We start from the raw sequence: 17,012 nt of genomic DNA, 5'->3' as shown, positions 1-17,012 counted from the left end.
ATTGGACCACTCAACAACATGCAATCTCAGATTTGAAATACCTTGTGTTGAAGCAGATCATCACTCCCCATGGGGGAGATGTAGCCAGAGTATGAAACGTAGAAAACAAAGTTCATATTTCATTGGGATACGGTTGCCCCTAGTGGCCTGAACCATGAAACAGAATGGCTGCATGGATGACGAATCCTATACTTCACTTCCTACAACAGATTTAACTTGTGTGCAGGCGCTAGCGTTTTTTCAGTCAGCCAGGGGAGAGCAGGGCGGCACACTTATTAGGTAAGCCTAATGTTAAAGATTAAGTGATTTAAAAGCTCATGAGCTCACAATTTTCAAATAGGGTTATATAGGCTGAAGGATATAGCACGCTGATGATATTTCATCTGTCTTTGTATACTATTTAGATGATACATTGTAAGAAATTACGGCTGTAAGTCCTAAAAACTAAGTTCTCCTGATGACGCGATACGGTGAAACAAACGATGTGTTGAGAACGAAAGAACGAGAATGAGAGAACAAGAGAAAGTGACCCTAGAACAAGAGAATATAAAAAGTCAAATGAAGAAAGCAGTATTTTTTAGACACTAGCATGGACCACTATAGATAGAGCCGTGGCACTACAGAGGAGCACCCGACAGATCCCAGTTACATATCATCCAGCCGTAAGCTACGTACAATTTTGCAAATTTGAGCATCTACCAAGGTTTTATCACAGTTGCTTGAATATCAAGGAGATAATACTGGGTATCTTATTATCTCCCAGTTGGCAGTAGGTAGGGCAGAGGTGCGATGATGTTGGTTTATATGTGCTTTTCAGTAGTCCAGCCTCAGCAGCAAGTGTTTTACTGAGCACCCATATATCATTAGCTAGATACTGTCACCTTTTTTCACATGTTAATCACAGCATATAAAGAAAGAAAAAAGAAAAGAAGATAGTACAAGCATTCAACAACGGTTCTATGCGTATATATGAAAGTATAACGTTGAAACCATGACTTTTTCTGTTACCCCAGAGTTGTCACAGTATTAAATTTTAACTACCAGATCTTTGATCATTCTTCTTCTGTTTTTGGAGATCTTTTCGCATGGTTTTCTACTCTCTCTGGTGTATCCACTCTATTGGCTATCTTCATGTCATCCACAAAAAGGCAAACTTTTCCTTAAGTTTTCAGCAATGTCTCTCACAAATATATTAGTTCTACCCTTGTGAGTATTTTCTTCAAAAAGCTACAGTATATTTTGACTACTTCCAGTAACTTGTCCAAATAGTTTTACAAATATATTAAATAGAATCAACCCCAGTACGACCTCTGAGGCACTCCATTACTCACCTTCCTATCTCTGAGCAGATTCCATTTACCACTACCCTCTATCACCTGTTGGTCAACCAATTTCCAAAACCAGTTCACCGCTAGAGAGTGACAAGGTAATGATTATTGTGGTAATACCATTGTAACAGTAAGACATTATGCAGTAGTGGCCGCGGAAGCAGGGACTGCCATTATTTTATCCCTGCGGTAATGGGGAAAAAGGTCTGGCTGCCCCCCCCCCCCCCCAGCTTACCTTAACTCACCCTGGTGGTCTAGTGGCTTCTTTGGGGCAGGAAAGAAGCCCATTATTTCCTGCCCGCTGTTGCTGCTCTGCCCGATATGGCCGCCTCTTCAAAATGGCTGCTGAGACTTCAAGCGGAAGTCTTATGAGGCCTCCACTTGAAGTCTTAGCAGCCATTTAGAAGAAGTGGAGGAATCGGGCAGAGCAGCGGCAGCAGGCAGAAAAGAGTAGGCTTCTTTTCTGCCCCAAATAGGTCAGCCAAGCCAGCCAGACCAACCAGCTAGCCCAGCAAGCAAGCCAGCCAGCCATTTATCCCCCAGGGTACGTCAAGGTAGGCATTTACAGAAATACCCCCTTAGTGATTTCTGACAATGACAACATTGGGCACTGGGGGGGCTTTTATCTGTTATGTTATCTGCTATGTTATAAGGATTTATAGCCTGCCAATCCCTGATGTAAGATTCAGGCAAGGTAACAAACTAAATAGCACTGCTACAATCATCAGTAATGAAAGCAATTTACAATCAGAAAACTAAACAGTAATTTACACAGAGAAAATAAAAAAAAATTTTTAAACGACATCAACAGTAACATTGAGAAAACAAATAATCCTCAAAGCCTTATGAAAATTAAAATAATCCTTCAAAAGGCAAATTACAGTGGGGAGGCTGTTCCAGAGATACACAGCCGAAAAGCAAAAGAATGTGGAAAGACTGCTTTAAATCTGACATGCTTAGCAGAAGGAAATCCAAAAACAAGATGATTGCATGACTGAGAGGTTAAACTATGTTTAAAACTTTAATATTTTTTATAAATCCTTGGGCAAACTCCTTATAATAGTTTGAAAACCAGACAAAATACTTTAGAGGAAATCCTACCTGAACCGGCAGCCAATGCAGCTCAGCCAGCAAGAGAGAAACATGGTCAAACTTAGACCTGCAAAAAATAATCTTGCTGCCAAGTTCTGAACTAGCTGAAGCTTAGAACATGCTTCACTGCTGCACCTAAATGCAAGGAGTTACCATATTCCATAACGCTAATATAGACAATTGTACGATAACTCTGAAATGATCTTGCAGAAAACAAGTTTAAAATAGGCACTCCGAATTACATTATTTATCTTGTGATTCCATTGACAGGGAAGAGTCAAGAACGTATACCCAGGACTCTAGACTCTCGCTCCACCTTTAAGGTTTTCCTTCTTCCATAACAATAGATTGATGAATGTTGTATACACAGGAAGTCAAATACGTTAGCGTTAACTTTAAAAAAGGAGACTATGATAAAATGAGAAGAACGGTTAAAAAAAAACTTAGGGGGGCAACTCGAGAGGGTAAAAACTGTAACAACAGGCATGGACGCTGTTCAAAATACCATCCTGGAGGCCCCGACCAAACATATTCCGTGAATTAGAAAAGAAAAACGGAAGTCCAAAAGACAGCCGGCATGGTTGAAAAGTGAGGTGAAGGAAGCTATTAGGGCTAAAAGAAACACCTTCAGAAAATGGAAGACAGGAACAGTCTGAAATAAAAAGAAGCAGCATAAGGAGTGTCAAAGCAAATGCAAGGCACAGATAAAGAAGGCCAAGAGGATTACGAAAAAAAAGATAGCATTAGAGGCAAAAAAACATAGCAAAACTTTTTTTTCAGTATATTAAAAGCAGGAAGCTGGCAAAAGAATCGGTGGGTCGCTGGATGACCGAGGGGTAAAAGGGGCGATCAAGGAAGAAAAGACGTAACGGAGAGATTGAATGAATTCTTTGCTTCAGTCTTCACCAAGGAAGATTGGGTGGGATACTGGTGTCGGAAATGGTATTTCAAGCGGACGAAGTCGGAGAAAGTTACTGACTTCACGGTAACCTGAAGGACGTAAGGAAGAGTAGCAAATCTCCTGGACCAGATGGTATTCATCCTAGAGTACTGATAGGGTTGGACCCGGGGGTGGGGGGTGGGGGGGAATTCTCTCTCTCCCTGCTTCCACTAGTCCAGCGTCTCTCACCCTGACCAGTTTCTATCTGTTTCTCTCTCTCTTGCTCTCTACTTCTCATCTCCTCAGCTCCAGGTCTCTCTTCTCCTCCCTCTCCAGGTCCAAGATTTCTCCCCCTCTCTCCTCTCCCTTGCTCCAGGTCTCTCTTCCCTCTGCTGCTCCCTCCCCAGCAACAAGATCTCTCCTCCCCCTCTTTTCCACCCTTTGCTCCACGTCTTTCTCTTTGAATTCCCTCTCCACCTCCCTCTGCATGAGTTTGACACCTCTTCATTCCCTCCCTGTGGGTCTGGCACCTCTTTTGCCATTCTTCCCCCACTGCGCGAGTTGGCCACCTTTTCATTCCCCCCCCCCAACCCCCCAAGGCATGGGTCCAGCACCTTTTCATCATCCATCCTCGCCCACCGCTATGCAAACATGAACATGCGTGGTGGGTCACCAGCACAGGCTGCACTAAATACAAACTGCCTCCTGGATGGCCCCACCAGAGCCTTTCCTGTGCTGCACCCTGCCCACAGGAAGTTGCATCAGAGAGGCAGGATGTAGCACAGGAAAGGCCCTGGCTAGGCCGGCCTGGAAGCAGGTTGTATTTAGTGCAGCCTTTGCCAGCGACCTGCACGCATGTTTGCATACCAGGGGAGGGGTCTGGAGAGGTACTGGACCCATGCGGAGGGTGGGGGTAATGGGAAGGATGCTGGAATTGCAGGGGAGAAGCCAAGAAGGACAGTTTCTTCATTACTCCTGCAGTAGGGGCAGCTCATTTAGGGGAGCATGCTCCCCTCACCCCCTAAATTACACCCATGTTGGCAACCCTACCTACACTGCCATTACTATTTCACCTACTGAATCTAATAGCAATAAAAAATGCATTCCCTAGATTAAATATTCAAATCAATACTATCTTTATAATGAGTTGACAATTTAAAATGGTGGTCACAGCATCTGCCACTGATGTCAGTGGTGCTAATCATAAATCTCTGTGACAGCACACCATCCCCAGATTCTATATATTGGCACCAAATTTGGGTGCGGATCCAAGATGTTATGCCCAACGAATTGGTAATGACCAATTAGTGTCACTAATAATTGCACTAATTAGCACCAATTTAGATATGTGTGCACATCTTGCTACGTGCTATTCTATAACAATGTGTGTCCAAATCCCATAGCGTGCAACCCAAAAGGAGGTGTGGCCATGAGAGTTGCATGGGGGGGGGGGGGGGGGGGGGGGTCAGAGGTGCTCCTACAATTTGTGTGCAGTATTATAGAATACCAGGGATGTGCGCCCGAACTGGGTGCTGGGAATTACACCTGGTTTCAACAGGTGTAAGTCCTGAAGATCGGTATTCAATCTTTGCCAATTTTTGGCACTGATGTGTGAGCGCCATTTACTAAATCTACTCCAATATATCTACAAGATACCACAGACCAACTAGCTTAGCAAAGAGATGACATGGCCTAGTGGTTAGAGCAATGAGATGAGAACTAGGAAATCCCACTGCTCTTGATACTCCTTGTGACCTTAGGCAAGTCACTAATCTCCTCTTGCCTCAAATGCCCACTCTTCAGGGCATGGGTATATTGTACCTGAATATTTACCACTATAAAATGGTATGCAGTTATTTAATATAAAGTTAAGAATGTACAAGAGACACAATGTGAGATCTTCAACCCATCTGCTATGCAAATTCCTACCACACTTGCTATATCCTACCAAACTGCACACTTGCTATATCACAGTCAAGGTGCTTTGTGTGAATGCTTAAACGTCTTGCTTGAAACTATTATTTTCCTCATCATTTCCTCATGTGGTGCTTATTCTGGTACTAAATGCAACTCATCCTGAATTAATGTTGTCCTTCAACATACTGGCTGAAACAGTCATCATATCTGGCTGTAGCACGGAACCCAATGATGGAGTAGATGACAGTCGCTGCATAAACTGATGTGAAGCCATTGATGACAGAGATTATAACAGCATCCTTCTCACAATTGTTACTGTAAAGCAAAAAAGAAAAAGAAACATTGCAAATATTATACATTTTACTATAAAGTCCATGCGTGAAATTCGTTAGATGTTTTTGTCAGGGATCCAATTTGCTGTAAGTTACAGGGTTTTAAAATATTAGCTATTCAGATCACATTTTAATTAAAGGAAAGAATAGAGTGATAATGAAGTTCAAATAAATCCAAGCATCTTTTACATTTCTGAACTTTTATTTCATTGTAAATATACAGTGAACAATCCCTACAGATCTTGTAGTCCCACAGGTATTGAAAGCTAATTTTAAACAAAACTTCCTTGACAAGATTCAATTTAAAAAAACTGCTGTCCACTGTGTGTGAAATTTCGATCATGTTACCCCATTTTTGCAGGCTGAGCATTGGTTATCAATTACATTATCAGGCTCATTTTTGAAAGAGAAAGATGCCCATCTTTCGACACAAATCGGAAGATGGGTGTCCTTCTCACAGGGTCGCCCAAATCGGTATAATCGAAAGCCGATTTTGGACGTCCCCAACTGCTTTCCGTCGCAGGAATGGCCAAAGTTCAAGGGGATGTATCGGAGGCGTAGCGAAGGCGGGACTTGGGCGTGCCTAACACATGGACATCCTCGACCCATAATGGAAAAAAAGGGCGTCCCTGACGAGCACTTGGACAACTTTACCTGGTCCTGTTTTTCTTACGACCAAGGCACAAAAAGGTGGCCTAAATGACCAGATGACCACCGGAGAGAATCGGGGATGACCTCCCCTTATTCCTCCAGTGGTAACTAACCCCTCCCACCCTCAAAAAACATCTTTAAATATTTTTTGCCAGCCTCAGATATCATTTGCAGCTCCATCACAGCAGTATACAGGTCCCTGGAGCAGTTTTAGTGGGTGCAGTGCATTCAGGCAGGTGGACCCAGGCCATCCCCCTCCCTACCTGTTACGTTTGTGGAGGAAACAGTGAACCCTCCAAAACCCACCAGAAACCCACTGTGCCCACATCTGGGTGCCCCCCTTCACCTGTAAGGGCTATGGTAGTGGTGTACAACTGTGGGTAGTGGGTTTTAGGGGGGTTGGGGGGCTCAGCAGACAAGGTAAGGGAGCTATGTTCCTGGGGGCATTTTATGAAGTCCACTGCAGTGCCCCCTAGGGTGCCCGGTTGGTGTCCTGGCATGTCAGGGGGTCCAGTGCACTAGAAATGCTGGCTCCCCACGACCAAAGGGCTTGCATTTGGTCATTTCTGAGATGGGCGTCCTTGGTTTCCATTATCGCCAAAAATCAGAAACGACCAAGTCTAGGGATGACCATCTCTAAGGATGACCTAAATTTCAAGATTTGGGCGTCCCCGACCATATTATCAAAATGAAAGATGGACGTCCATCTTCTTTCGATAATACAGGTTTCCCCGCTCCTCCATCGGGACATTTTGCAAGGACGTCCTCAACAAAACTTGGGCGTCCCTTTCGATTATGCCCCTCCATGTATAATCTTTAAAATACTGGGTGGTTTATAAAGTGTTTATAAAGCTCTATTCTTATTGGATTTTGATGCCTTACATGCCTGCTTGGACTCTTAGTCAGCTCAGAAGCACCACCTGGTGATGCCACCTCACCGCCCGGTTTCCTTGGGATCATTGCAAAACTCAATGCTTAATGTAATAGGCCCTATTCTCTGGAACCAGTTTCTATTTCTTTACATATGGAAAGTTCTTGTTATCTTTTAAAAGGTTATTGAAGGCCCACCTTTTTATGTGAGGCCTTTAATACAGGTTCAGGGGCTTAGCCAAACAACAGATTTTGGGTGGGCCTAGGCAAGAAGTGGGTGGGCACCAAGTGTTCTTCCCCTCACACACCACCACAAAGAAAATATTTCAGCTGGCGGGAAAACGCTTCTTTCTACCTTGGCAGTCTGCAGCAGGCATGCGCTGAAAACTGAGCATGTGCAGGTACCAATATTGTGAAGAGTACCATTTTCGTTACCGTCTTCAGCTGATGGAGCTTGGGATCCCCACCAGCTACCGCTAAATGTGTGCTACTGTTGGGTGGGCCTGAGCCCTAAGTGGGTGGGCCCTGGCCCACCCAGGCCCACCTGTGGCTACGCCACTGTACAGGTTTCTGATTTATTTTGTCTGGGCATTTGTAGGCCCTACCGGGTTGACTGGAACTGTGGACTGCGACTTGGAAGCACGGTAATTCAGCTATACTTTATCTTTTTCTTTTCTTTTATTGGTTGGAGTTCCTTTCTGATAATGATTTGTTTTGTTTTTCTTGATTGTATCCTGCTTTGTTGGCTTTCCCTAAGTGGTTTATCAAATAAATTTAACCTGAACCTGACCTCCTGTTAGTCTTGAGGCAAGAACAAAATTATTTACATTTTCATGAATCATTAAAAAGAAAGTTGTTTTCTGGTTGCACTGAGCAAGCCACGAAAGAGATGGCAGCCTGCGTTCTAGGCTCCTGATCTATCCTACCGGAATCCTATAATAACTGTCTTTGCAATGAGTTAGTTCTGGAAATCTTCACCTTAATATAGCTAAAATGTCTACTAAAAATTCAAAGCCTGAGGCTTGCCCCAATTTGCAAACTGCATCTTAAAAGATCAAAGCAGGAACAGCAACACTCAGTAAAGATGACAAGCAGCAGATGAGGTCTCACTTCACTCATTGATGGAAGAAATTCTATCCAAAAAAGGTATCCTTCAAGGTAACCATGGCTCATTGCTCGAGATGAAAGAAGAAATCACTGATATAAAAAAAACACATTTTGCAAACACAAAATAAGCTGGACTCGCTGGAAATAAAGTACTCAACTAACACAGACATTTGCTTCTCTCAAGCATAAAACAAAAGCAATCTCAACACTCCAAAAGGATATAGAGGACCTAAATAACAGATCCAGATGTAAAAACATCTGTATACTGGGCATCAGAGAAGGACAGGAAGGTACAGACCCTATTTTCTTTTCTTGAAAATCTATTTCCCAAACTGCTGGACATTAAATTCTCTAAGCCGTTTGAAATCGAGTACGTGCAGCATGTTCCATCTTCCCACCCAATGAACCAGCAAAATCCCTGACCTTTTTGTTAAAGATCCTTAGATACCCCAAGTTCTACAAATCCTTCAGACAGCAAACATCAAAGCACCTTTACAACTCGATGGCATGAAAATCATGATCTTCCCAGAACTTCCTGGCTGTTCGCAATCAATTAAAATAGTTGAGTGCCTGCTATGACCTATCTATACCCAGCCTTGATGCATGTCACTGAGCATTATAACACGTGCTCCTTCAAGGACCCGGAGGCCTTAAATTTCTTGGACTCACTTTCCACACAGGCAATCATCTCGGTCTCTTAGCAACTGAAGTTCTGGGTAGCTGGTGGATATGAGGATCACCTGGTCACTTGCTTGTCTGGTGCGAAGGTGGTGAACCTCATGCATCACCTTGATAAGATTTTAAATAGTGCTGTGGAGGAGCTGGCTATCTTGGTGCATGTAACATAGGAAAATTTGTGAGGGAGGTTCTGGAAGCCAAATTTAGGCCTTAGATAGAAGATTTTGTTCCTTTGCTGGCATTGATGCCAGAAGACAGCTCTGCCTAGTGCTGCCACACCAAGGATTGCTGAATACAGATAACGTTGAATTGATTTCTGCACTGCCCATATGCTAGCTATTTTCATGGTTTTTTTTCCTTATTTGATTTAATATCTTTATATTGTATTGGATCCCTATATTGAGGACTTGAGCATTTTCTATTTAGATGTTTTGTTTGATAATGGATAGATTTCCAATTGCTAGAATCAATTTCATTTAATGCTAGTATTCTAAACATTTACACCCACAATGAGCGAGTAAATGTTAGGGCCTAGTATACAGAGTTGCATAGACCCTAAATAAAAGAGAATTATGCCAGATAAACTAAATATGGCAAAGAAATTTGAAATAATCTAGTAGATGTCTCTTCTCTGAGGGAAAAGGGAGATTTGTACTGGCTGAGGGAGTCAGAATAGACCTTTTGTGAAGGAAGACGGCAGGAAGAATAATTCTGCAGTACTCTACAGTGTAACAATGAAATGCATGGATATTATTTACTTACTGAACAGAGTTATAACTGGAGAATGAAATGAGACCTCCAAAGGCAAGAGAAAAGGAATAAAACACTTGTGCACCCGCATCCAACCATGTGACTGGGTTAGCCAGTTCTTCTACCTAAAATGTAAAGGTTATGATTCATAAGCAAAGATGCTGAAACCTACTATAAATACTTTTTGCCTTCATTATGAATGCTTCCATTTCCAACACTACAGTGATGTGAAAAATCCCTCCCCCCTAATTTTCTTTAAATTAAGTAATAATTTAAAAACAGTAGTATGCATTTACTCAGATTCCCATTGTCTAATATTATATTTTGTTTAAAAATCTGAAACCATTCAGTGTGACATATATATATAAAGGAAATCAGGAAGAGAGGGGGAAGCTTTTTCATATCAGTGTAACTGCAGGAAAAAACACCCTTCAATTTGGGGTCAACATTTAAAGCAATTTACCGGCCAGAAATGACTCCTGGCCGGTTAAATCACTTGTTCAGGACTAGCCACTCATGTTCAATGACACTTAACTGGTTAGTGCTGCTGAAAATGTCTCGTTGGCATCTAATGCAAAACCAGCTATTCTGGGGGTGTGATATTCAGCACTTAACCAGCCAAAGTACCCACATAAATAGGACCGCATAAAAATCATCCTATCTTTATGCGGTTCACCATAGCTGGTTGAATGCTGAATATCACACTTAACTGGCTATGGTTTAGCCGGCTCTGTAAACCCAGAGCCTAGACATAGCCTAGCATTGAATTTCTGGACATAGCACCGGTCAGCAAAATGCTGAGTGCCGCCAGCTAAATATCAACCCCTTCTTTTTTTTTTTTTTTTTACATAGAATAACATTTTTTCTGTTTCATCATGCAAAGTTGAGAGCATGTAACATGCTTTATAAGTTAAGACAGACCTGTGATTTTGCAAGGAGAATGGAAGTTTTGGTTTACTCTTTCTGCCTATCAAATAGCTGGGTAAGCTTAGGTTCATTGGCTATAATGAATGATTGTTGTACCAAATTTGTTTCTATAAAGAATGATTGTTGTTGCAGATTTTAAATACTTGCCATTAGGGTTTCAACACAAGTGAACTTGACTTCCTAAGCTTTTTTCCCAGACACAGAATGGGAAAATTCCTTACAAAATTAAGTCTTAGTAAAGTGGTGTGGCAGCCGTGTTAGTCCACTTTTAAAAGTAATAAATATAAAAAAACAAACATAGAAAAGAAAAGATAATACCTTTTTATTGGGCTAACAATACATCTTTGATTAGCTTTTGAAGGTAACCCTTCATCAGACCAGAAATAAGCAAATATTGACAATATCAGAATATATAAGTGAAACACAAAAGCATTCCAATAACAGTTTCACAGGAAGAGAGGTTGGGGTGGGTTAGTTGAGAAACAGGGAGAGCTGGGAGTGTAAGAGACAGGGAGAGATGGATGGCTGATAAGAAGGTGACAAAGCAGTAGAATTGTATGGCTTATAATGGAATAGAAAACCCCGATCTTTGTTAAGGCCTGTTTGCTGGGTGTCAAAATATTTCATCATTTTGACTGCAAAGGTCTTACGTTCCTGGATTGTCTTAAAGTTTCCTTTTAATATTCTCACCATAAAGTCATTCATGCAGTGTTCTGGTTTAGTAAAGTGCTGTCCATACAGAGGTGACATTATGGTTAACATTGTTATCCTTATAATCTATGTAAACTGAATCTTGTTTTTAGCATCTGGCTTGTTTCTCCAATATAGCACCCTTCTTCACACTTTTGTATGGAATGATATATACCACATTTGAAGATAAGCATGTAGAGGATCTCCTTATGCTGAATGTTTTTCCTATGCGAGTGCCTGTGGGATCCTGTGAAATGTGTTGGCACAGTTTGCAGCTTGTGTCATGTCCCCTACCTCAATGCAAGCGGTGTCCTCGGGCTGCATAGGGTCCTGTTGACACACACACTTGGACTGGCACAGCCCTGAGCCATGTGTGTATAGTTCTTCTCTGGGTTTGTTCAGAGAGATGGTGGTTGCAGGCTCCTTGATTGCTTTGCTTCCACGCACCTGTGTCTGCTCTCTCTCTGCATGGCTTCCCTGTCAGCTGTGTGTGCTGGCTGAGTTCTGGTGGGAACATTCTTTGTCTTCCCTTTCTTCTCTCAAGTGGCGTGGAGGAGTGGGGGCGTAGCCTAGTGGTTAGTGCAGCGGACTTTGATCCTGGGGAACAGGTTCAATTCCCACTGCAGCTCCTTGTGACTCTGGGCAAGTCACTTAACCCTCCATTGTCCCAGGTACAAATAAGTACCTGTATATAATGTAAACCACTTTGAATGTAGCTGGAAAAACCACAGAAAGGCTGTATATTAAGTCCCATCCCCCTTCTTCCCCTTTCCTATTGGTCTTCCGGTTTCCTCTTCCTGCTGCTCTTGTCCTATGGCTGTGCTCCTTCTCCCTGCTGATGTCAGATGCTAACACTATCAACTGAGCTCTTCCTGGACTCCATTCTTCGGCTTCTACTTTGGTAGGTGTTACTTGCTCTGTAGTTTGCTTCTTATCTACTTTGTCCCTCGTTGCTGACTCTGCCTGTACCTGGATTACTCTCTTGCCTGCTGCCTACCTATTGACTTTGCCCATACCTGGATTACTCTCTTGCCTGCTGCCTGCCTATTGACTTTGCCCATACCTGGATTACTCTCTTGCCTGCTGCCTGCCTATTGACTTTGCCCGTACCTGGATTACTCTTGCCTGCTGCCTGCCTATTGACTTTGCCTGTACCTGCTTCAGAATTATTCTCCTTTCTGCTGACCTTCTGGCCGAATCCCTTGGCACCCCCTTTCTCATCTCTCCACATAAGTCCTGCCAGCTGCCTGCACCTGGGGGCTCAACTTCCGGGGAACGGTGGTCACCGCAGGTGACCCTTGGGGTTGCCCGGCCGCCAAACAGAACCCGGGTTCGCTACATCGGACTCGGCAGCGCTCTACTTGGTACAAGAACTCACAAGTCTGACAGCTTGGTATATTGCAGAAACGTGTGCCAAGCTCTTTTTGAGCTTGTTTTAAATTAGTTGGCTATCAGAAGGCCTGCACTGCTGGGGCTGGGAATACCTCTTTCAGGGTTCCTTTTATTAAGCTGTGTAAGGGCCTACACACGTACAGTGCACGCCAAATCAGCACTACCACTTGGTTAGCGTGTGATCCAGGTGGTAATTCTGAATTTGGTGCATTCTGAATCCTGCTGTAGGTCAATGGGTGGCGATAAGGTCTCAGGCCAAAAATGGACGCATACTAGTTTCAATTTTAGCACATGTCCATTTTCCAACCCCTTTAAAAAGGCCCTTTTCCTAGACACGGTAAACAATGGCCCGGTGCACGCCTAAAAGACGTGCTTGGACTACTGCAGGCCACTGTTCCCGCAGCTTAGTAAAAGGGCCCCTGAGTAATTCATCCTCCTGGAGCAGTAGCTGTAGCTCTTTTAATGATTTTTTTTTCAATTTTTCTAGCTCTGAATTGTATGTCACTACAAGGGAAATTCTTTCTGTGGTATATTTATTCAATGCAAAAAAATGTGCAGAAAGGTGCTATATTGGAGAAAAAGTCAGATGCTGAAGACAAGATTCAATCTACACAGACATCATATTAAGCATGGCAATGCCAACCAAGATGTCACCTCTGAGGGACAGCCTACAAAATCAGAACACTGCATGAATGACTTTATGGTGAGAATACTAAAAGGAAACCAAGACAATCCAGGAATGTAAGACTTCTGACATCAAAATGATGAAATATTTTGACACCCACTAGACAGGACTTAACAAAAATCTGGGATTTATATCCCATTATAAACCATAAAATTCTACTGCTTTGTCACCCTCTTATCAGCCATCCATCTTTCCCTGTCTCTCATCCACCCAGCTCTCCCTGTTTCTCACTTAACCCACCCCAATCTCTTCCTGTGAGACTGTCATTGGAATGCTTTTGTATTTCACTTATATGTTCTGCTATTTGTCAACATTTGCTTATTTCTGATCTGAAGAAGGGTTACCTTTGAAAGCTAATCAAAAAATGTATTGTTACCCCAATAGAAATGTATCATCTTATTTTCTTTTCTATGTTTTGTTTCATTTCTATTTATTACCTTTAAAATTAAGTCTAAATTTGCTAAATTACTATTAAATTACTGCTAAAAATATTTACATTTACCACTGGTTTAAGTTGTTCTAGTAATAACACAGAGGTCTATTGATCTGTCATTGTTTACAGAAATAGTGTTGTCAAAGCACTTACTTTTGGAGTGAAGAGATATACAATTCCACTGACTGATCCTTTTAGTGTCAAACCACGGATTAAAAAAATTGTAAGTACCACATATGGAAGTGTTGATGTAACATAGACAGCCTAGAGGGGAGGAAATAATTCAAATGTGAGAGAACAGATTAAATGCAGTATAGTCTGTAAAAGAGGTATAGCTCTTGGGGCCTAATTAGGTTGAGGAATAAATGATGGTAAAAAATGAGGTAGAAATATGGGCATTTGGGTGGGTGGGGTTGACGCAGGCAGGGCCGGTCTTAGGCAGGGGCAACAGGAGCAGTCGCACAGGGCCCTGTGCCTCCAGGGCCCTGCAGCACTCCTACCCACTCCCCGCCTTTGCCGTGATCTGATTCCTTGCCTCCCCTCCCCCGAGCTGCAGGGTGCCCTCTTGGCATGTACCCATGCCCTGAAGACTTCACTAGACCACCAAGGTGGCTTCAGGTATGTGCCAGGAGGGCACCCTGCAGCTCAGGGGAGCGGGAGGAGGTCTGGAATAGGTGGGTAGGTGGTTTGTGGGTAGGTGGGAGAGGATGGGAGGATACTGTAAAAAAAAATCAAATATCTGTGTTATTTGGAGGGGCTGGTTAAAGCGACATCCTAGTACTATTATTTTTGTGCAGAGATTTTTTTTCTCCTGGTAAAGGGCCACTAAACAGACATCATGTTATGAGAATTAGGTGCTCAGCATTCGGAGTTTCTATCTATTTATTTATTTACTTATTTATGGCATTTTATCCCAAATAAAACATTAGATTGAAACCTTTGAGCATTTAAAATATTTTTTTTTCCTGTGCCTACATCAAAAGAAAAAAAGATGGCATGTGGGAACTTGCTCCTTTTGCTTTGTGGAATGCAGTGGTATATTATAAAAATGCCTTTTTTTTTATTATTACTATTTCACAGAGAAGGTATTGATTAATCAGGGAAGGGTTTCCTTTGCACAGAACTGTCCAGTGTCAGTCTAAATGTGCCAACATTATCCAGTTCAGCACACTATTAGCAGCCATGTTCATACAAAGTTAATTATGTTCAGTGGAAAATAAATCTTTTGGCTCAGGCTGCTTGCTATGTGAATATTCAATCATTGTTTCATCATTGCTACCAAGTATTACATATTAAGGGGATTTGTTTTAATTCATTTATCCAGTTCTTACATGCACATGGTTTTGCTTTATAAACCCAAAGGTTTCCTATGATAGCACTGTGCATATTTTAATTAGTTTTTCTGTACAAGTTTTGTTTGATTTGTCTTTATTTGAAATAAAAAAATATTTAAAACACATCTTGTCTACAAGGGGTGGGGCTAGGTGGGATGGGGGGCCCCATTGAACTGGTTTGCACAGGGGCCCCACAATTGCTAATGTAATATATGGTAACATATATTAAATGCTTTTTTTTCCTGGGGCTCTGGGGGGGCTGTTCCAGGGTTTTGGTGGATGCTGCTGGCTGGAAAAGGTTTAAAGTTAGTTTGGAAATTATTAATAGAGTTAGGTGAAGAAAGTGTGAGATGTTTCTTACATATGGTTTTATTTTTCAAGAAATAAACCATGATTAAGTGGGGGTTGTACCATAAAATTTTCTTGCTGTTTGGGGTACAAGTCAGGTTAAAATTTGACTTTAACATTCTCTATATAGGAAGTTTTGCAGTAACTTCTATGGGGAGGGAGCAGCCAAGATTCTAAACAGATCAAAGAAAAAAACCAGTCTTTAGCTGACAAGCTGATTGGTTGAGTGATGTCAGATGTTCCTCTAGGGGCGGGGTGAGTTGCCAGGGAGACTGCTGAGTGAACTGTAGACGAGAGCAGGGAATGACTGGGAGAGAAACGTATGCTGAGTATGTGACATGTAAGAAATAAAAATTATTTTATGAGTTTAAAGTGAAATAAGTGACATTGAAAAAGGGTACTTTGATATTGAAAGCGGGCTAAGGTGAGTGTGAATGTTCCAGTATAGCACTGAATTTCCAGAGATAAGTGATTTACCATTTTAGGGTGAGAGAGGCTTTGATTTGTGGTGGGAATTGTACTACACGAGAAAGCCTATAAGGGTGTCAGGAAAAAAAATGTGTAAGGATTTTGGAAGGACTGAGAGGTGAATCTGATCTTTGGAGAAAGTTGCTAGTAGGCAATGTCTGTGTGGAAGGTGTGTTTTGTGCACATGTTCTGATTGCAGAACAAGGTTTGAGGTGGCAGATTAAGCATTGCTTTTTTATGAGTGTGCTGTATTCTCCAGATTGATCTGATAGCTGTGCAGGGAAATGTTATGTTTTTATGTGAAGTCTGTGAGATGGAATGTTGTATTACTATTTGAATAAGGAATGGGTTACTGTGTGAGATCCCTGAATGCGGTGCAAAAGCCTTCTGCAACAGTTTATAATAGGGAATCAACAGTGAGAAATAGGTTTTGTAGTGAGAAAACCTTTAACTTATTTTATTTCAATTAGAGAGTTTGGCCACAGTATTGAGAACTGATTAATTGTCACCAGAGTGGAGTCAGTTCCTGGACAAGCAGGGAGTTTAAGATTTTGCTTCCCTGATTATTTTCTTTATAAGTGAGGTTTAGGGAGAAGAGATCGGTGAATTATCCTCTGAAGGGTTCCGGCTGAGCTCCAACGCAAGAAAGACCTCACCTAAATAAATTCAAACACAGCTAAGTGACATTTGCAAAGGGTGTTGAAGAACATATCATTTTTTGTACAACATTTTAAGGGAAAACTAAAGAACAGAACAACATCAAAATAAAAAAAAATCTATGTTTTCCTGACTTGCCTAAGTGTTCTACTGGTAGTTCTACATTTGAATGTTGAATATGTTATTGCAGTTCTATTAAGCCACACACTAATTGTGAATTTGAGTTTATTTGAATGAAAATTTGTTTGCATTTGTATTCAATAAAGAAAAGATAATTTGCAAATCTGAAGGTGTGGTTCTTCCAGTTCAGGAACAAATCCTAAATTTAGCTTCTTTTCCTCCTTTATTCTTTGAGAGTAAAGGACAAGGTTAGTTTATTTGTTCCACTCCCTCGGCTGTGAGTGTGTGTTCCCTGGATATTCGCCACGACTAGAACAATCAGGTATCTGGGAGCACATCACTACAGTCCAGCC

General features: G+C 41.9%; 1 protein-coding gene across 1 annotated transcript in view; it reads right to left on the bottom strand.

Moving 5' to 3' along the window:
• The window catches only part of SLC6A19 (solute carrier family 6 member 19), a 254,175-nt gene that overhangs the window by 50,918 nt on the left and 186,245 nt on the right, over positions 1–17,012 (bottom strand). Inside the window, 3 exon segments of the mRNA XM_030209679.1 lie at positions 5,404–5,532; positions 9,618–9,730; positions 13,886–13,996. Coding sequence (XP_030065539.1) covers positions 5,404–5,532; positions 9,618–9,730; positions 13,886–13,996 — 353 coding nt within the window.

Source organism: Microcaecilia unicolor, chromosome 1 (assembly GCF_901765095.1).
Source record: "Microcaecilia unicolor chromosome 1, aMicUni1.1, whole genome shotgun sequence".
Lineage (NCBI taxonomy): Eukaryota > Metazoa > Chordata > Amphibia > Gymnophiona > Siphonopidae > Microcaecilia > Microcaecilia unicolor.
This window is presented reverse-complemented; position numbering and strand designations above follow the sequence as displayed.